Source organism: Dunckerocampus dactyliophorus, chromosome 15, assembly GCF_027744805.1.
Source record: "Dunckerocampus dactyliophorus isolate RoL2022-P2 chromosome 15, RoL_Ddac_1.1, whole genome shotgun sequence".
NCBI lineage: Eukaryota > Metazoa > Chordata > Actinopteri > Syngnathiformes > Syngnathidae > Dunckerocampus > Dunckerocampus dactyliophorus.
The window spans coordinates 15269105-15289543 of record NC_072833.1 but is presented as its reverse complement, the minus strand read 5'-3'; the positions used below and the strand labels follow the sequence as shown (position 1 = coordinate 15289543).

Genomic DNA, 20439 nt, shown 5'->3' with positions numbered 1-20439 from the left:
AATTCATATTTCAATAACGCTGTCAAGAGGTTAGAATGCTAGATTAAGCACTAAATTGATTTCCGAATTTATAAGCCTACACCACCGTATTATGTTTGGAATGTATTCATTTGAGTTTAGTTTTTGTCAAGTCTGCAGTTTGATGTGGCCTTTCCCCCTCCCTCCACTGACTGTTAATGACTCACGTAAAACGAACTGGTCTTGCATATCACATATACAGGTATTCACTGTAACGAAGTCGCAACTTCCTAAAACCATCAAACAACTCATTAGCCCACGTTGCCAGGAAGAAGTTCTTCCCCTAGCTTCTTCCTGAATAGCTGCATTCTCAAGAACAGGTTATATAATGTGTTTGAAACCCTACTTGACTGCAAACATTCTCCAAAAGAAAACCTACTCCAGTCAAGGGTCTAATGAATCAGTTTATTTCCATTCATCCATCTTCTATGCTGCTTATCCTTACTGGGGTCTCGGGTCAGTTTACTTCTAACCAAGCAATCAAGTCATTCAAATTAGCAATGCAACAACAGACCTGGTCCAGAAAGGGAATAAAACTAACATTTCATCCTTGTGTATAGTCACAGAAGATGCTTTGCGTGTACGTACGCACTGTGACAGAAGGTCTGAAAGTCCAGCGGTCAAGATTCTCCCGTTAATCCACGTGACAAATGAGAAAACATGCACATTTGGGTGGGAGCAAAACCTATAACACTTCACATCTTCCCATTACAAAAATATTACTCTTGGTAAACTCAATGCTCTTGAAATGATCATGCAAAGCTTTTATCTGAAAAATTCAACAAAGATTGTGATCAGTTGTAAAAATGAGCAACTGTGTTCAACATAAATTAAACTTACTGGTGTCAATTTGAGCTTTTTGTTATTCAGTAGACTAAAAAAACAAAATGCACGCCCGAAAGCAAGTGTTTGCGCGCACACGTACACACACTCACACAGAACTTTGTATTGATACTTTAAAAAGAGGTGGTGTGATTCTTCAATTTCCACAAGTTAAAGTGAATCAATAGCCTCGTTTCAGACACGTCTTGACAATATAGATGACAATAGAAAATAAAGCACTGGTTATATTTGTGAGCGGACAGAAAGACAGTCTATTGGATATGATGCAGGGTGGTGCTTCTCTCCAGACTGGGCTCTTAATTCTGGGGTGGAGGAGGTGGAGGGGCTGGAGGCATGCCAAATGGCGGCATGCCCGGTACCCCCATCCCCATCATGGTGACAAAGTTGGAAGGGTCCATTGGAGGTGGGGGCGGTGGTGGGGCATACATCATGCTGGTTGAGCCGGGTGGGGGTGGAGGGGGAGGAGGGGGAGCGCCTGGGGGAAGGGGTGGCTGGACACCAGGGGGAGGTGGCACCATGGAGGGGCTACCCATTGGTGGAGGGGGCTGGGCTGCTGAGGCCGTGGGCTGCTGAGGCTGCTGCCATGGAGGCAGGGTGCCGGTGCCAGGGCTGGAGGTGGTAGTGGTATCTGCAGGAAGAGAGGGGGGGGATAACTTATAAGTTGACAAACCTTGAATGAAAGCCTAAGAAGGGTCACACAGTTTGTGGTCTTACTTTGTTGCCACGGCAACGGTGTACTTGTTGCCATGCTGCTTGTGGGAGGAGGAGGCGGAGCCTGCTGTTGCCATGGAGGCAGGGGTCCAGAAGGGGGAGGTGGTGGCTGATTGCTGGGAGGAGGTGGTGGAGGGGGCATCATGCCCATCGGTGGTGGCATCATGCCTAGAAAAGACACCAAGGACAGATTTTGTTGTTTTTATGGTGGTGAAGATGGTTGGAAGGCATTCGGTGAGAGCACTTACTCATGGGGTGTCCATGAGGTCCTGGGCCCTGGCCCATGGGCGGAGGTGGAGGTTGCATCCATGGGGGAGGCATGCCGTTGGGGTTGGGGTGCATCGGAGGGCCCCCCATGTTGGACATGGGGGGAGGAAAGCTGTGAGGTCCTCCAGGGCCTCCTCCATGTATGCCATGGAAGCTCCTGTTCTCATTGGGACCAGTGCCCATCCAGGGAGGCCGGTTCTGTTACGCACACACACACAGAAAAGATAAATCCCTCAACAAACGCACTTCATAAACAAACATGAGCATCTACTGCTAAAAACCAACCGGCGGTGCCTGGGTGCTGTTGGGTGCAGGAGGCCGGGGGGCTCCTCCTTGCGCGCCTCCAGATGCCGGGACTGGAGCCTCGCCCAGCTCGGCCATGAGTGACAAATACTCCTTGTCCATGCGAGCCTTGTCCTGCGCCGACTGAGGGGGCTCGCCACCAGTAGCTCTTTGTGCTGCAAAGGAACTACACAAATGCATGCACAAAATGAGACGAATGAGACCACATGACCAAAGGAATGAGTGATGCTTCAAGGAATGATCATTACCTGGTGTACTTGCAGTCAGAGGAGATGTGTCCTGCTCCACCACACTTGGTACAAAGAGTGGTGTTGGTGATGCTGCGGGGCTCTGTGTTCTGCCAAGGGCGTAAGATCCTATACAGGAAATTAGCTTTACTGCACTAGTCATGACAAGTAAATACATGTGGTCAACAAAATATGAACTTCAGCTGACCTGTTGTCATCTTCCCTCAGCGTGCCATTGAGTCTCGCCAGCTCTCTCAGCTGCATTTTACGTAAGTCATTCTGATCCTCAGGTGTCTCGATGCCTTGCTTCAGGATATTGCGAATCTGCAGGCGCATCATTTATTAAAATGTGCGCTGAAAGCACGCCGGCCGGCCCCTAAAGCAACAAGGTGAAATAACACCAACCTGCTCCACAGCTTTCTTGACATTCTCCATTGTATTTGCAGTGACTAGAGCGTGCAGAGGCTCATCTTCCCCAGGCAGCATCTGTCCATCCTTTCTGCCAACCTTGCCCTCCTTCACAGAGCCTTTACCACGGATCATGATCTTGGCACAGCATTCCTTCTCAATATTCTTCAAGGTGTTACCACTGTTTGCACAGAAATAGAAACATTTAGTGGAAGCCACTTATCTTGACTTATCTCGGATTGGCTGACTGACACGACAGCCAAAATCACAATCAAAACTAACCACTGCTTATAAAGTTACTTGTGATTTTGGGCAGAGACAAAAGGCACAAAGATATGTGTGCTTTTATGGGTGCATAGAACAGAATAGGCATTATTGTCATTGCACAGGTTGACAGAACATAATTGTGGATGACTAAAGAAACTGAAAAAGATTTATATTTGAGAGTATTTACGTTTTTAAATAACAAAAAACAAAAACTAAAATAGGTGTCAATTCATTGGGTAATTCATTAATCGGCTGTTACGGCTCTCTATATTTGTCTGTACTCTGCTTTGAATGAACAAATTTTTTTTTATCATGTTAAAAGATTCCATATGCAGAACGCATCGCCATGTGAACAGTACCTGGCAGCAAGGAGAGCACAGTGCTAGTTTGGAGGTGATCATCTTTTGAGTGAGTTTAATTATTATATTTTACACTAAGAATGAGTGTTAGTGATAAGAATATCCACTTGTTGTTTTCCTTTGTCTTTCTGGTTATTTTGGTTACACATACACGCATAATAAAGACGATGATGTGATATTATGAGTTTCCGCGAATAATTCTGCTCACCGAGGTCCAATAAGCAGGCCGACAAAGTTGATCTCAGGGTATTCATCTTGAGGAATCATGACTTTGTCGTTAACTCTGGTAGCTGGAGGTCTGTACAGTCGCAAGAGAGTTTGTTACTTTGAGCATGAAGCCAACAAATAAGACATAAGGGCATTGGGGCACATACTTATAATCTGCTGGTGGTTTAAAGTCGGGGTTGAGTCCGACCATTTCAGTGATGAGGGAGTGGCGCTCCTCCTCGATCTTCTTGCGTGTGCGATACTCACGCGTGTTCAGCCTCTTGCCCTCGCTGTTGTAGATGGGCTCTGGCGAGGGAGACCTGAACGTAGACACAAGACAACGTAGAAACCATCAATGCTTTTTCAGTAGCACCTTTACAAAATCACAAAAGCTCCCTACAGCTGACTGAGCAACCATTTGACTATTGAGAAGTCAGAATTGCGTATTCTGAGACTATGTGAGTCATGCCAGTGCTAAAAAAATAAATTCAAAAAGTAACTTTAGGCTGACGGCACTGACATGTCACAGACAGTTGACTAGAATTTAGTGGCTAGTCGTGTTCCAAAACAAGCAAATGCATGGCCATAATTTCACCTGCATACAGGATTGTTGGCCTAAAAGAGAGAAAAGTTGGAAGAAAAAGAAATCCTAAGCAGAGGCGCTGACTCTGAGAGCTGCTCGGTGTTGACGTGGTGGAAGAGGTCCATACCCCCCCTTGGATGCTGAAAACCTGCGTTGCTGCGTTAGGGAGGCTCTGTGCTTGAAAGAGGGTTAGGTTGACGTGGGGTAATTTGGGTTAGAGGAAAGGAATTAGGATTAGATATCCACCTTTTCCTACGCTCTCCCTTCAGAGAGCCACATTAGTAACCATGTGCCGTGACGCTTGGGGTGGGGGGGGGGAACTCCTGAAAACTTCCAGCAGTGACATGAAGCACCTCCGCTTGATTCTGTCCCAATAGATTAGGGAAGCTTCAGCTGCAAATCAACCTTTGGGTTGCTGTGAAAATGTCTGTTCATGTTTACAAATTGTATAGCATGTACAGGCGAGAGGGATGCTAACTCTATCAATATATTTTTAAAAAGTTAAATCTTTTTACCCACTTTCTGTGGGAACATGTTTCCTTATCTGAGCTTTCCCACAACTCATGTAGGATTCTGGTTAAAGAATGTTCACAATAATGAACAATTGTTGGCCCACATTACTGTACAAAAGGCTTTTAAAGCTTTCGAAGCTGCTAAGTTACTGACTCAAACCTATTTGTAAAACAGTATTTACTATATCGTCACACAAAACACTAATGCTCATAAACAAGAAACGTTGACGCATACATATATTCTTGTACTAATCTGACAGAGTGGTATTCAAGAATGATTTGCAAGTTCTCATGAGAATTGCCTCAAGAGTCTCTTTATTTTGTTTTGTGAATTTCTTTTGTGTTTTATCATCCAAGACCGACCTTTTGAAAACTATATTGGATGTTATATGCTTGCAAACACTGTTGTTGTTGTTGTTGCCTTGGGTAAAAATGTAAATGCATCCAATTGTCAAAATTAAAAAGAGAAATCTACATCAGTCACTTACATTGCAATAAGGACAATAATCAAGTGATTAGCAGTAAGACTAGCAAACAAGTGGACATTCAAGCAGCTAACTAAAGACTACAACACAACTCACACTCATTCTAACCACCACACTATACACATATGTACTGAAAATGAGCATTTTTCTTCCAAAAAAAAGTCAATAAGGTAGAGAAAATGTTACTGTTCATGGATTTAATCTTTTTCCGACCTGTCCTCAGGGTTAACAGGGATTCCCAGGTCTCCTGTACGCAGTTTACGTGTCAGGTCTTCAATCTGCAGTTGGACTGGAAGAATTCAGGTTAGGAAAGAAAAACAAGGATGGAGAGAAATGTGGTTATCACAACACCATTAAAATGAGACAACGCTCTGCACATTGGAGCATGGTCTCAATCATTGATACACATGTAGTTGAGCTAAATGAAAAGCAAAGCAAGATCAAATGTATATCTGACAACAGATTAGCACGTACAGTGGAACCTGCTTATCTCGCCCTCGGACTGATGCCAACATAAGCAGATGTTGACATAATCAACACTGACACCAACCATTGCTTGCACATTTCGTTGTGGCTTTGGCCAGAGGCAAAAGGAGGATGTGCGATGAATGACTTTTGAACTAACACAAGTTTGTTGAGATTTTTCTGTTTCATTTGTGTATATTTTTATTTATGTTTTTGATCCTTCTGATTTTTTATATACTATTGTAGCAACTGGAGCATTGTGTGTAGTTCTGAGCTGTGATTCAGGAACTGGGCAATGCAAAGTGCGGAGTGCAATTGTTGGAAGGTATACAGTGCTGTTGTAGACGCCAATAAAAAGCTGATGTGTGCACAACCATCCTGCCTAATTGTCATTCCGCCGACATAACAATATTTTATATACTTATCTAACAAAGCTGCTGTGACAATTTCATTGTATGCCTTGGCTATAATTTGCAAATCTTTCTTTCAATGGCTAACAATGTAAATAAAATAAAAAAAAGAATGACCGGAGCATCTAGGTTACTACTGCCATGCTTTTATTTTGAAGCTTATTTTGCAGGAAACATGAAGCCACTGTGTGCATGTTTTAATGCTGTGTATGGTAACTACCTGTATTTTGTCATGTCACGCTGCTTACCAATACTGTGGAAAATAATACAAAACACGTCAACATATACAAAACAATTGTCATAGAAATGAAACCTTTGGGTCTCGAAGTTTATGTTGAAAAACCTAATTGTGAACTTTTTAGTCTTAAGAAGAACAGTGGACGGGGACTTGGAGAGTTGTTTGACAAGCACCCTATGCTTTCCATCCATCCATTTTCTATGCCGCTTCTCCTCATTAGGGTCGCGGGGGCATGCTGGAGCCTATTCCAGCTGATTTCGGGCGACATTCTGTTGAGGATGTTCTGTTGTGTGTGCAGAAGCTGACATCCCATTAGAAAAGTCAGCCAAGCTAGATTGGTTTCTGAAACCAGTGATGTATTGCACTAATAAATATAAGGATTTTTGCATTTATTAGCGGACATTTTATTTACTTTCACTAAAGTACACACTCTCTACTGGTAAAATAAGTGTCTTCTTCTTTTCCTTTCGGCTTTTCCCTTCAGGGGTCGCCACAGCGAATCATTTGCCTCCAACTACCCCCGTTTTCTGCATCCTCTTCTCTCACACCAGCTACCTTCATGTCCTCTTTCACTACATCCATAAACCTCCTCTTTGGTCTTCCTCTAGGCCTCCTGCCTGGCAGTTCCAAACTCAGCATCCTTCTACCTATATATTGCCTCTCTCTCCTCTGGACATGTCCAAACCATCTCAGTCTGGCCTCTCTGACTTTATCTCCAAAACCTCTAACATGTGCTGTCCCTCTGATGTACTCATTCCTGATCACTCCCAGAGAGAACCTCAGCATCTTCATCTCTGCTACCTCCAGCTGTGTCTCCTGTCTTTTCCTCATTGACACTGTCTCTAGACCAAACAACATCGCTGGTCTCACCACAGTTTTGTACACCTTTCCTTTCATTTTAGCTGAAACTCTCCTATCACACATCACACCTGACACATTTCTCCACCCGTACCATCCCGCCTGTACACGCTTCTTCACCTCTTTTCCACGCTGCTGGTAAAATAAATGTAAAAAGTACCCAAAAAAAGTACCCAAAAAAACGGAACTTAAAAAAATGAAACTGGAAATAATGGAATTTGGAGAAAAATAAAACCAAATTTGGGAAAAATTAAACAGATTTCATAGAGCCCTATTTGACATCTACGGGTTGTCGATATAAGCGGGTTCCACTCTACCTTCTAGCAGTTATTAACATTAGCATCAATAGGCAAATCTTCAAAAATAAACATGTAAAACATTTGATTACAATACCTCTAGAAAAGCAAACCTTGTGCCGACTGTCACATTTGTGTTACCAAATAGTAAGCAAACAACACAATGATATCAGCGTTATGGTTAAATCAACTGTGCGTGTTCACAGAGAAAGTTAGAGCTTTTGGATGTCGCAGGTTAATGTCCGCATCACACTTTGTAATATGGACATTAACCTGCATCTCATTTGCACTCATTTATTTGACATAGACCAAGGAGGACCGAGAGATTGTCACAATTTCATAATGGTGACAAAAATAGCATTTCAATGCCAACTGTCTCTGTGAAGCAAACGTATGTTCTGTGCTCGTGATTACGATAGATCTTGTTTATTTGCCTTGACTGACATTACTTACTCCAGTGAGGAGAGATGCACCAATTGCATTTTGCTTGATCGTCTTTTTTTGTTTAGGCCAGAATATTTCATTTTTATTTTTTTACACTTAATTTGTAATATGAGTGGGGCCAAACATGGTCAGCAATGCAGTTTGCATGCTCGTCTAGGACGTCTCACGGGCTCATCAATCGGTGCATCCCTTCCATAAGGTCAATGATAAAGTAATTAAGTCATCTCATGCACATCAAGAGACTTGCAATTAAATGTGCAGATTCAGTCACTGAAATGACAGGTTCTTTAGAGGAGTACTTCTTTAAAGCGCTTCCCATGTGTTGTATTAGTAAATGGGCAAAAGAAAGAGCGTGGGAAAAGTGTGACAACGTAAAGCGGGCACAAATGAATGCTTACATACCAGCTATGACCAACCATTACCAATGACTGAACATCAATAACAATGTCAGTTATTGAGGAAAGGACTCCTGTTGTTTGTTGGTGCTACACTGCTGCTGGAAGGCACGTATAACTCAAGTGATTTGTTAAGCTTATTTCCCCACAGCGTCCACACTCATGATGATTTTTTTTCTATTTGGCTTTAGCATATTAATAATTGCATACACTTGATTGATTTGCCATTGAAGCAGCATTGCTCACACTTGAACCAAAATACACAAAGTCAAATGTTAGGACATTATGAGCAACGCTTCCATGCACAGAACAATACTGATGTGTTTTGGGGTTCAGGCAAGACAGTGAACTATGATCTGCAGCTTATGGACAGATACAACTAAAACTTGCTAATGGGTGCCCAATGGTATGCAAACCATACAACTTTAGAAACAGTTGCCACTTTAACACCATATAGTTAAGATTTTATGACTTCAGGTGGCTTTTGCAAGAACAACCGAAGCACAAGTTGACAATTGTCATCTTTATACAAACTGTAGGTATGAAATACAAATGGAAATGTGAAGTATCAGTCTTTCTATAAAAATGTGTTAGAATTCAAGACAGCACAAGAAAATGTGACAAAAACTTGAATCAAAACGCAATATTTCTGAAAAATTACCTATATAGGCTCGCTCTTGATCCCGTGTGAGACCGGGGGGGATGACGGTGGGCATGCCTGGTATTACAGTCTTCTGATCGGGCGTCTCACTGCTCCAACGACTCTTCTTCCTTTGTTTCTTCTGACTGAAATCTGCAAATGGAAAACGGGAGATGTGTGTCTGCTGCATATAAGAACTGGGTCTTCATAAATTGTGCATGTGGCATAATAATCGATGAATCAATAGTTACGCATGGTGTGAAATTGACTTTTAATTAAACGCAAAATGGAGTGCACTACTTAACTGCAACCAGCAGGGGCGTTGTTGTCAAAAGAAGAGGACAAAACAATGAGGCTGTTGTATTAGGCCGCTTTTTACCTATTAAGATTGATCTGGGACATTTAGTCCACTGGTAAATCTCTAGCATCGGGCCAACAAAAGACATTAAAGTAATTGCAAACACAAACAACTGCTCATCACAACACATTACAATGAACATGGCGCACTTGGTGTTTCACTTGGTGGTGCGACTCAGGTCAACATATGTGCACACATTAATAGCAGTTTATGGATTACAGAAAAATGTAAATCAATTCAAACATAAAATATCTCCGTCTGATCGTGCTAACACGGATTAAAGGCCTTGCATACGTTAGCCTTAGCACAAAGCTAAACTTACCTTGGCCACCTGATGGCTGAGGGGGCTGGGGCGAGAAACCACTTGCCGGGTTGAACTGGTGAGTCTGTGGATAGGCGGAGGGGGGCATTGCCGGCTGGAATCCTTGCATCGGCGAAAAAGCGGTAGGTGCGCCCGGGCTGGGCATCAAACCGTTCCCCGCGCCAGGCCCTGCGTCGAAGCCTCGTTTAGCGCCAATGCTAGGGTGCAACTTTCCTAAAGGAGTCGCGTTTGCGCCCGTCGCCATTTTGGCCGCCCTACTGACTCACTCTATTTAGAAGGTTAGTCAAGTCTGCTAACTATGTACTTTATGTAAAGCACTCCAACTACCTCGTACTTGAGTTTCAAGATCCTCTTCAGTCAAGTAATCAAAATGGCGCCTTACGGTAAAATCACAAAAGATGATCCTCGTCAGCGAGGGAGGGCGCGCAGCAGTATGGCGCTCTCTTATTGGTCCACATAAACCGCGCCCTCATGCTATCGCTTATCCACTAAGTTATAGCAAAGCGTTAAAAATACAGCTGCGTTGTACTGTTATCTAATAAAAGCCCAATACTATGTGTCAGAGTAATGCGCAGATATCTTTCTCATGTGTGCAACTTCATTATTTATAGTTCAACGACTTAGCTCTAGCTTTGAGTGATTATTTCCACATTAAATTGAGGAAGGGTGCACGTTTACTTTGAATCATTCATCAGTCCTTGTCAAAAACTATTTTTTGTTTCGCAAGCCGGGTTTTTGACTGTAACAGTGCAAGACTCAGAAGCACACACACAAATGTAGATTTCGGTCAGTTTATTTAATAGTGACAACACAGGCAGCCCACATCCGTATAATGAAATCAAAGTTTAAACAAAATAAAATGAGGGGGTGGTGATAACAATTCTAGATAGCTCCATGACCTTCAAATTAATTTCTTTGCTTTTCTTTAAAACAACCCTAATACACACAGGTATGTCCACATAGATGTAACATCTAAGCCTAAAGTCAAACACAGTATTTACATTTGCCTTAAATACGCAGGTAGCTAGCTACACTGTTCACAGCTATACTAAAAAGCACACACACGCTGTTAAGAGACTCACCTTTAAAACATGCACCATGCAATAACTGATCTGACTGAAGCCAAGTGGTGAATGATTTAATGTTGCTACTTTGATATTACTGGAATGTGAACGTATTCACACCTTCTTGCTTCCTACCATGTTGAATGTTACGTTACGTGGCACTGACTTTTGTCGTAAGACACGACCAACTGAGTCATACTACTGGCACCAACTAATGACTAGTCAGCTGTTACGTGGCTGTGCGAGACAAAAGTCAGTGTGTGTGTGTGTGTGTGTGTGTGTGTGTCATGGCCGCTCGGCGCCTGGATCCCGCGGACCGTTATAGGTAGTACTTATTGGGAGGAGGGCCCCCCGTGGGCATCTGCAAACCCTGATATGAGTATCCTTCGGCCTCGGCGGAGACTCTCCGAATAGGACTCCGGTCACGTGCGTGGTACGAGGGAACTGGGACTGGTGCAGGAGGAACCGGTGGGCACTGATATGGGTCGATGCTATTGGAAGGCCCACGTTCCCTCATACCAGCTGTAGAGGATGACACTGTTGGAGCAGGTGTAGGCACAGCGCGGTGTTCCTCATAATAGCCGCCACCGTACATATTGGCCCTGTACTTCCCGTAGTAGTCCACAACTCCGTACGGATCCCTTTCCTCGTAAGGCGACCGCCGCACCGGGTAGCCTGGTACCGCGCCATAGTATGAGCCGTCGCTCTGGTATGCCGCCCCGCTCCCGGACATGCCGTAACCTGGATGCGGCCCGTATCTCGCTGTATTCTCGTAGCCCGGACCCGCTCGGTACCCCGCCGCATTGCTGCTGTGACCGGAACCACGGGAAGAGCCGTGCACAGGAGCGTAGCCGCCACCATAATCCGCTTCCGCACCGCTGAAGCCCGCTTGATAAGCTCGGCTGTGAGCACGCCCGTCAAATCTCGAGGAATCGTATCCATCAGAGTTTGGCTCTGAGCCGTTTCTGTGGTAGCCGTTCTGATCTAGAGGGCATTCTTTGGACCAGTGGCCTTCCTGCCCGCAACGATAACAACCCGATCGGTCTCCCATTCCCGGCGCAGTACGGAGTCGGCTAGTCGAAAGCTTCACGCTCATCAGTTTGCCTTGAAAAGAAACACTCAATAAGGACTTGTATGCAATCATTTTGGGAAAAAAAAAAGATTTACTCCCAAATTATGAGGTAAAAACAACACTTGAACATCACAACACATTGTCATTAAAGCTGAAATCCGTAACTTTCTGTACTGTGAATTCAATTTGTTCATAGAAAATGTTTTGTTGTACTCGGGTGTAGGCAAGATAACTAGTAAAATTAGCCAAAGCAAAGTGAATTATAACCCCTCTAAATGATGTGTTCGCAAGCCCGCGCAGACCGTGTACAATCGTGAATCCAGCACATCGATTCATTCCAGTATGCCGCGTTCCACAGTAATAAGACCATTTATATTACGGATAACAGCTTTAAAACTTTCCAGGTTCGCCTTACCCTAACCAGTTTACTTTTTTTACTCACCTGATGCATATTCATGTCTTACCTGTCTATACATAACAATCAAACACTTAAATGACACAAGACATTCCCCAATAAACCCAGCCCGAGAGGTCACCTTTAAACGCTGTGTTGTCTAACTGATTAATGGCCTCCATGGCATCCTCCATGCGCTCCATGTGAACAAAGGCATAGTTTTTCACGATGTCACACTCCACCACCACGCCATACTCTTCAAACTTAGCTCGCAGCTCCTGATTGGAGCAGGCAATGTTGCCAACGTGTAGCTTGGTGGACCCTCTGGACTTGCCACGGCTCAGCTCCACATTCATGGCCTGTCCGTTCAGCTGATACTGGTGGAGGTTGCGGATGGCTTCTTCCGCCTCAGACTTGCTGTCCATGTGCACAAAGCCAAAACTCTTCAGGATGGAGCATTCTGCAATCTTGCCATACTGGGAGAAGAGCGACCGCAGTTCATCTGATGTGGTCTCTTGTGACAAGTTCCCCACAAATATTTTCACCATCGTGGCAAATTATACTTAACACCTTAAGGAGAAAAAGATAAAAGATCAACAAACACTCGGGGTGTAACAGTACATGTATTCCTATTATTCAATTCGGTACAGCGGCGTACCTATTTCCAACACCGTACACATTAAAAGTCAGAGACAAGGAGTGTACATTCAGTGCAATGTGCCTTCACAAGCCCAGGAAGTGAGCCTACAAGAGGACAAAAAAGCAAGGCATTCGGCACGAAGCGGTGATCCAGGCAGGTGAAAACTGTGCAGCTGAGCCTCTGGTTAGCGATAGTACTAAGGAGAATCTCGACCCTGGAGAATCTCTTTCATCGTTAAAATCTCCTGTTTTTAAAACAGCCTTCTCAGTCAGATGTGTCAATGGACAAAGACAACTGGATAAGACAAAAGCCTGCATTGCTCAGTAGATGGGGACTGGTGCTATGAGCAGGAACTATTTATGCCACGCCAATGAGAACTTTCCTTTCCTAAAAATAAAAAAAATCACACTGTTCAAACTGTTACTGTTTCATTGTGCTAGTCCAAAGTGAATGAACGAGATACATTAGACATGACACTAATTTGCTTTGTCGCCTATAACACAAAGCTTATTTTTTGAACGCTCAATCAACGTATCAACGTGGCCCCTCACATTTTATTTTTTGAGAATTTTGTTTCCTGGGCAATTACTTGCCAGCAGTTTGCAGTTTTTCATGTTTCATTAAAAATGTTTACACAAAAGTTAAAAAGTTTTTTTTCTTGCATTTTGTTCCCTGACTGTACCAACCCGTGACCTTAACGCAGCGGCGGTACATACCGAACCGTGATTTTGGCGTATCGTTACACCCCTAACACACATTGAAATTCGTCGATTAAAAAAAAAAAACACATTAGGCGTAAGCAAAGATAGCTCAAAATGTGATTCTACTCCACTCGATGCGAAAATGGCGACTCAATTATTCGTAAATCCTCTATGTGGATTTTGGTCGATATGTACAGACTTTTTGAGCACAATATACTAAACAGAATGTCAAAATGACACTGATTCCTTAAATTAAATCGACGCTATCAACCAACTCTGCAAAATTGAGTAATATCTGGAAGAAAATAGAAAGGGGGTCTTAACACGATTGTCTTCATTTCACAATACAATAATAGACACTAGCATGTTAGCTAGGCCGCCTTAGCAAGGCAGAGGCCGAGGACTCAGAAAACTACATATTGACGAGGACATTCCAATTCGACAAGATAAGAACATGGTTACCCTTTAAAAATATATTTCTTAATTACGCTGAAAATATGCATACCACACCACGTGTACAATAGCTTCGTCGTAACGGTTCCATACTACAATGGAAGCTGGAGAAAACTACCCATTTCGGAAGTGATATTAAGTGTTTCATTCGAGTTTAATATGATGCCTACCTTCCAAAGCTTCGGCGTGCGTTCACAGTCGTCTGAGTGAAAATGGCGACGGATGCAAACGCTCGGACTACTTCATGCGTGGTCAGGTAACCCTCCGCGCCTTCCGCGGAGTGCAGTAACATGCACGTTAGTGTCAATGTATGTTAAACGGTGCTCTCATCACTCTTTTCACTTAGATCCAAATAGTCAACGATTGAACATACGGCCGTGAAATTAAAAAGCAAATAGTCACCAAAATAATCTAGGCTTTATTGCAAAATGTGCCCACTTACTTTGTAACTGTTACAGCTAGTATAAAAAAATACAATATTGAAATATCCACCAAGAATATATGCAAAACAATGACACCTTAGGAACAAAAAGTGCCCCTTGATATTCCTCCAAGCCCTGAGTCCCTCATCACAGCTCCCTGTAATTATTGGTACTTGCAAAGACAACATATTGAGATTTGTGAATTGAAAAAAAGTAAACATGCTACATGTATCACACACATCTGGCTGTCACTCAATGACACTTTATTTCAACAACTGTCACTTCAAAAAAGGGATATAAAATTTTAATTTTGTCAACACACATTAATAAATGAGAGAGGCTGGAATGTCTAAATTGTCCTCACTGTAGTTCAGGGAGAATTGATGGCATGGGATGATTTTAAGTGGTATTCAGTGAGGCACGGTCCATTCCATCATGTGCCCCTTCGAAAAAAATAAATCCTTGATGAACAAAGTAGAATAGGAAAACAACTTTGTACTAACTTCTAGTTGTAAAACAAAAAACACAACCAAAAAAACAGATCGCGTTGAAATAAGTTTGAATCTACAGCCACATTTATACAACCAAAACAGAACAAGTCAAGGAGCTTTTACTAACCCATTAAAATGTAAATTTTCATCTTGAAACATTTAGCGGTGATGCTTGTATAAATGTAGATTTCATGCTGCTTCAAACAAATAAAACAAAAACGTAAAAAAAAAGAAGACATGGATAAAAGTGAGCTGAACAGCCTCAAACCAAGCCAGAAATGTACAGATAAAAGATCGTGGACAATATTCTTATTGAAAACTATATGTATAAATGTAGCTGAGCTGACAATCTGCAACAACAACAAAAAAACGGTACTCGAGGTGCTGCAGGTGTTGGTACAATTTCCATTCTGAATTTTCCAAAAACGACGCGGACTGATGAGTCAGGAAGCTTGACGAAATGACCGCCACGGAAAAGTCTGGTAGTCCCTACAAACTTAAAAAGAAAGATCACATGCTTGTACTGCTGTTTAGAACATTAGTTTTTCAAGCACATGTTGCTTACCTTGGGCTTTAGTAAGGCGCGTAGCGTGGCACATAGTGCTCCTTGGGCCGTGGCACCGGATACGGGCCCCTGGCCGCAGACACGGGCGACAGACGTTTTCGCTCATAGGCGTAGCCGGCCGAGGAGATGGGTACTCGGCTGATTGGGTTGTGCTCTCTCGCATAGTAAGCCGCGGCGGAAGCGGATGGCACTGGAGGAGGCGGGGGGCGCCGGTTGTACGGATCCATACCCGAGAACTTTGAGAGGGTAGAGGGGGGAGGAGGAGGAGGAGGGGGAGGGGGGATATAGGACATGCGGCGATCCTCGAAATAGCTTGAGCCGAAAGGGCGAGCTCTGTACTTCTCATAGTAGTCAACACCACTATAAGCACGGTCACGGTTGTAAACTGATGACCTCTCACCGTACCGATCCCCCACCTCAGAGCCACCAGGCCTCCGGGGAGGGGGCGGCATCTCAGCGCCATAACTTGCCCGGCTATACGCAGAGCCAGGCATGTAATCAGATGGCGCGCCGGCCATTCCGTGGCCGCCCCTTCCGTAACCTGGGGGACCGCGTGGAGGGCCCCGGCCATTGTGACCTCTCATGTCGTCATTGTGGCTATTGTTGCGATCGACTGGACAGTCTTTCGACCAGTGACCATGTTTCCCGCAGACAAAGCATCCGGTATGATCTCCCATTCCCGGGGCAGTGCGAAGCCGACTGGTGGACAGTTGTACGCTCATCAGTTTGCCTTGTAAGGAGAGAGAAGACACGCATGAGACCCGAGACTTTGCACACGAAAGCTCTCACCGACTTTAAAGATACGCTAAATGAAACGGAATCAACTGCAGCGCCAGGAGCAGGTGCCATTAACCGTTCTTAATTTTAAAAATGATTAATTTAAGTCCGCCTGATGAGTTAAGGCAAAGGTTAGCGTCGCTGGCTTTTTAATGGGGAAAATGTCAGCTAAGGGCTTGTGCTGGTCACGAGAGGTCTACAGCAAGAGCACACAATCCAAATGGCTAACTAACTATCCCCCACCCAAGAGTTCACCTTTGAAGGCAGTGTTGTCCATCTTATTAATGGCATCCATGGCATCTTCCATTCGCTCCATGTGAACAAAGGCATAGTCCTTCACTACATCACATTCCACAACAGAGCCAAACTCTTCAAACTTGGCCCGCAAAATGTCAGTGGTAACCCCTTCCCCTAGGTTGCCTACGTGCAGCTTGGTGCTGGACTTCGGCTTGCCTTTGCTCAGCTCCACATTCATGCGCCAGCCATTCAGCTGGTGCTGGTTGAGGTTCCGAATGGCCGTTTCAGCCTCGGACAAGCTACTCATGTGCACAAAGCCGAAGTTTTTGAGTCTGTCACATTCTGTGACTTTGCCATACTTTTCAAAGAGGCGTCGCAGCTCGTCTGCACTGGTGTCGCAGGCAAGATTGCCGATGAAGATTTTCACCATGACTGACACTCTGTGGAACCTAGGAGAGTAAAGGAATCATATCAATTCAATGTCAACCAATGTTATGACTCAGTCATAACCACAATTTTGACTTCAAAGAAAGCTGGTGGTGAGCTACTGTTACTATTGTTGCTCTTCTAGCATTACCCAGATTAGAATATGTATTCGCAGTCGATTTTCCAAAGGTTTTTTTTTTAAACGGAAACGCATAATTAGAATGTGATCATGTGACCAGTGTAATCATACCTGCTCAATTTGAACGGACGTATGATAGTGATGGTTATCTAACACAGCAAATCCAACATATACCGCCCCCCCCACAACAAATATAATGAACGCATCAAAACATCACAACTCGTAATTGTTGTCGTTGTGTCACTATATGACGTACAGTACGAACAACCTCTATGGCTAGCTAACAATGCGCGCTAATGCTAACAAACACGAGCCTGTAAGTATTCTATTCGCTGATATTTCTAACATATCTGATCGTTTTATCCAAAAGAGATCATCAAAAGTAACATTGGTTTAATAATGCGACGTTAACACCAAACAAACATAAGAGTCAAGTATAGCACCTTTGGCTTGGAACGTTTGGCTAATGACGGTGGCTATAGAGAAGCTAATGTGCTAGCTAGTACACATTTCGCTGATTAAGCTAAATATGGCGATAACAACTAACACAAGAAGACGATTAAATATCTGCTCTGGGTGTGTTTGGGGCGCCACAAATTAACCTCAAAACCTAAAACTTAACTTACCGGTGAAAGTGAAACAGGCCTAGACGCCAATGAATGAGTAGTGAAATGGCGCCTCGACTGGAACCGTGAGGCTGCGTCTTCCTCTGTGAGGATATTCGCCCGACTCAACGCCATAAAGGCACGTTGCTGCCCCCTACAGGTAATTTGTGCAAGACAAAGGATGATTTCAGTCCTTCGAGAGCTCAGGAGAGAGCCCTGAAATGCAGAACGTAGATGACGTTTTTGTTTGTATCACAGCTGGTAAACATTATTACCCCCGCCAAGCGCATCGTGTTTTGGAAATTTTTCTAATCAACAACATATTGTCCACAAAACATATTACAAATATATTGTCTTTGTATATTTTATTTCCAAAGCTCTGGAGGGTACAATTGAAGAGAGGGCGAATCCGTCTATCCATGAGTGCCAAGGAAAAAAAAGAACACAAACAGGCATATATCAATGTGGGAAGATACAGGAGTGAGGAACTTTCTTTTTTTCCTCCATTAGGGAGTGGATGCTCCTGCTATTCAGTAGTAGCCAGCCGTGCCGGTTCTTTTGGCTTCGCTCACTAAAAAGAGCGGGCTCGTTCGTCAAAATTTATTACCAAATTATGTGTATTGTGTAAAATAAATTACCAATGTAAAAAATACATGATATAAAATGTTTACATGGATTTATTCAAGCCTCAACGAACAGCTACAAAAATATAACATAAAAACAAACACCCATCTCAAAAGACAAATTAGATCAGAATAGGCCAAATCTCTTCATGCAAATTTTTCACAAACGAATCGGCTCTAAGAGCGCCACAGCGTGTTTAACTTTGCCCCTCCCCCGATCAGTGTAGACACAATGACGCCGCTAAACATCTTCACCAATGATATTCGCCTTTAACAGAACAAAAGACTTGGTAAAAACTAATCGGCTCCCAAATGGCTCGCATCGCCGCCTTGTGTCATTAATTTCAAAGAGCCGGCTCTTAACAGCCGATTCGTTCGCGACTGACACATCACTAGCGGGGACAGGCCGACCTGAACATACCTGTACAGTAGCTAGTTCCAAGAAACAGCGAGAGGTGAAAAGTTCACACAAAAATAATTGGATCAAAACAGAGTAAAACTTCATCCAATGGAAATATTGATTTTGCCAATGCAAGCGCAAGTGCAGCGCAGAGTTTATCGTTTTGCCTGCGTTTATTTGTTTATGTTTAAAATAAGATTAAAAGTTCAGAATGGATTTGGATGAAATTTCAGGAATTGTCGGAAATGGAATATGGATGAACTGATTAAATTCTGGGGGTGATCTGGATCATTGTCTGGAACCAGGAATTTTTTAAAGGATTCTTTAACGTCGGTGCTCATCGAAATCACTGAGGAATTTACCAATGCTATAGACTGTAGAAAGTGCCCAGCTGCAGTATTTATGGATTTGACAAAAGCCTTCGATACAATTAATCACAATATCTTCATTACAAAATGAGAAAGATATGGAATCTGAGGATTACCTTTGAACTGGGTTAAAAGCTACTTAGCAGACAGGAGGCAATATGTGAAGCTAGGAGAATATACATCTGCGAGCTTGAAGATATCGTGCGGCATACCCCAGGGGTCAATACTGGAACCAAAACTGTTCAATCTAAACATAAAGGATATCTGTAAAGTCACGAAAGACTTGAAACTGGTATTATTTGCAGACGATGCAACCGCATTCTGCTCTGGAGATAGCACACAGGAACTAATCAAAAAATAACAGAGGAGTTAACTATACTAAAAACATGGTTCGGTAATAACAGACTATCCCTTAACCTAAGTAAAACTAAAAGAATGCTATTTGGTAAGTGCAAAAAGGATACACATGCGCAAATACAAATTGACGGCGTAGACATTGACAGGGTAAACGAAAATAAATTTCTCGGGGTCGTAACAGATAATATGAACTGTAAATCTCACATAAAAAATATACAACATAAAGTGGCAAGAAATACCTCAATACTGAAAAAAGCCAAATTTGTTCTAGACAAAAAAAATCGCTCCATACTCTCTACTGCTCTCTGGTATTACCATATCTAACTTATTGTGTGGAGATATGGGATAATAACTGTAAAAGTACACTTCACTCACTAACCATGCTACAAAAAAGGTCAGTTAGGATAATCCATAATGCTGCTAACAGGGAACATACAAACCCTTTATTCCTAAAATCACAATTATTACAATTTGCTGATCTGGTACACTTTCAAACAGCTAAAATTATGCATAAAGCAAACAATAGCATGTTACCCCAAAATGTAAAACAATTCTCAACAAGAGCGGAGAAATATGATGTTATGGAAAAATTAAACCTAACTAACCAGTTTTACATTGACTACTAACTCTTCATTTCTGGTGAGTACATTGTCCGTACTCATTATCAAACTGGGTCTCTCTCAACTATTTCTTCAGCTATTATCAATTTATTACCATCACTAAGTAGGTTGTACATTGAAGAAATGTATTGCAACTGATGTGAAATGGATGAGGGGTAGGATTAAATAAGCATTGCTTCTTCCTACTCCTTTTTGGACATGCGGAATAATGAATTGTGTCATGTGATGTGCTCCGGTGTAATTTGTGTGCATGTTCAAAGATGAATGAAACCATAAACATTACCATATATGAGATAGGTCGGCATTTGTGCATATAACTCCACAAAAAAAAAGATAAGAGCACTTGGGAAAAAAAATACAGGACATGTTTCCAACAGGTTCTACAAAATATCAAAGGCTGATCCAAAAAATGTAGGATCATTATTTTGGTGTGAATCACAATAGGCGGAGGAACTATACCAGTCTACTT

At 42.9% G+C, this 20439-nt stretch overlaps 3 protein-coding genes across 7 annotated transcripts; all 3 read right to left on the bottom strand.

The window, feature by feature from the left end:
* Nucleotides 1–404: 404 nt before the first annotated feature.
* On the bottom strand, nucleotides 405–10053 carry sf1 (splicing factor 1). Its single transcript, XM_054800479.1, has 12 exons — nucleotides 9617–10053; nucleotides 8958–9089; nucleotides 5404–5479; nucleotides 3778–3930; nucleotides 3612–3701; nucleotides 2775–2958; nucleotides 2578–2693; nucleotides 2391–2498; nucleotides 2125–2308; nucleotides 1821–2037; nucleotides 1576–1740; nucleotides 405–1489 (listed from the first exon to the last, which is right to left on the bottom strand). Exons 1-12 carry the CDS (start codon nucleotides 9858–9860, stop codon nucleotides 1158–1160), a joined length of 2001 nt encoding a protein of 666 aa, XP_054656454.1. The 5' UTR covers nucleotides 9861–10053; the 3' UTR covers nucleotides 405–1157.
* A 340-nt stretch (nucleotides 10054–10393) lies between these two features.
* LOC129194940 (RNA-binding protein 4.1-like) lies at nucleotides 10394–15440 on the bottom strand. 2 transcript variants are annotated; one of them, XM_054800481.1, is made up of 3 exons: nucleotides 15419–15440; nucleotides 12289–12716; nucleotides 10394–11784 (listed from the first exon to the last, which is right to left on the bottom strand). In XM_054800481.1, the coding sequence occupies exons 2-3, from the start codon at nucleotides 12692–12694 to the stop codon at nucleotides 11000–11002; spliced, it is 1191 nt and encodes a 396-aa protein (XP_054656456.1). In that variant the 5' UTR covers nucleotides 12695–12716; nucleotides 15419–15440; the 3' UTR covers nucleotides 10394–10999. The 2 variants fall into 2 exon arrangements, with proteins under 2 accessions (XP_054656456.1, XP_054656455.1); XM_054800480.1 differs by lacking the exon at nucleotides 15419–15440 and adding an exon at nucleotides 14111–14220.
* Nucleotides 12624–17758, bottom strand: LOC129194941 (RNA-binding protein 4.1-like). 4 transcript variants are annotated; one of them, XM_054800484.1, is made up of 4 exons: nucleotides 17624–17758; nucleotides 16451–16881; nucleotides 15419–16148; nucleotides 12624–12716 (listed from the first exon to the last, which is right to left on the bottom strand). In XM_054800484.1, exons 2-3 carry the CDS (start codon nucleotides 16860–16862, stop codon nucleotides 15427–15429), a joined length of 1134 nt encoding a protein of 377 aa, XP_054656459.1. In that variant the 5' UTR covers nucleotides 16863–16881; nucleotides 17624–17758; the 3' UTR covers nucleotides 12624–12716; nucleotides 15419–15426. The 4 variants fall into 4 exon arrangements, with proteins under 4 accessions (XP_054656459.1, XP_054656457.1, XP_054656458.1 ...); XM_054800483.1 differs by lacking the exon at nucleotides 12624–12716 and adding an exon at nucleotides 14359–15349; XM_054800482.1 differs by lacking the exon at nucleotides 12624–12716 and having other exon boundaries at nucleotides 14358–16148.
* Between the last annotated feature and the right edge of the window lie 2681 nt (nucleotides 17759–20439).

Coding starts and splice junctions, on each gene's coding strand:
- LOC129194940 (XM_054800481.1), bottom strand. CDS start 12,694: ATGGTGAAAATATTTGTGGGGAACTTGTCACAAGAGACCACATCAGAT. Junction 11,785..12,288: donor AGACAACACAGCGTTTAAAG/GTGACCTCTCGG, acceptor TTTCTTTTCAAG/GCAAACTGATGAGCGTGAAG.
- LOC129194941 (XM_054800484.1), bottom strand. CDS start 16,862: ATGGTGAAAATCTTCATCGGCAATCTTGCCTGCGACACCAGTGCAGAC. Junction 16,149..16,450: donor GGACAACACTGCCTTCAAAG/GTGAACTCTTGG, acceptor TCTCCTTACAAG/GCAAACTGATGAGCGTACAA.
- sf1 (XM_054800479.1), bottom strand. CDS start 9,860: ATGGCGACGGGCGCAAACGCGACTCCTTTAGGAAAGTTGCACCCTAGC. Junction 2,959..3,611: donor GGCCTGCTTATTGGACCTCG/GTGAGCAGAATT, acceptor CTGTGCAAACAG/TGGTAACACCTTGAAGAATA. Junction 1,741..1,820: donor ACCTCATGGACACCCCATGA/GTAAGTGCTCTC, acceptor TGTCTTTTCTAG/GCATGATGCCACCACCGATG.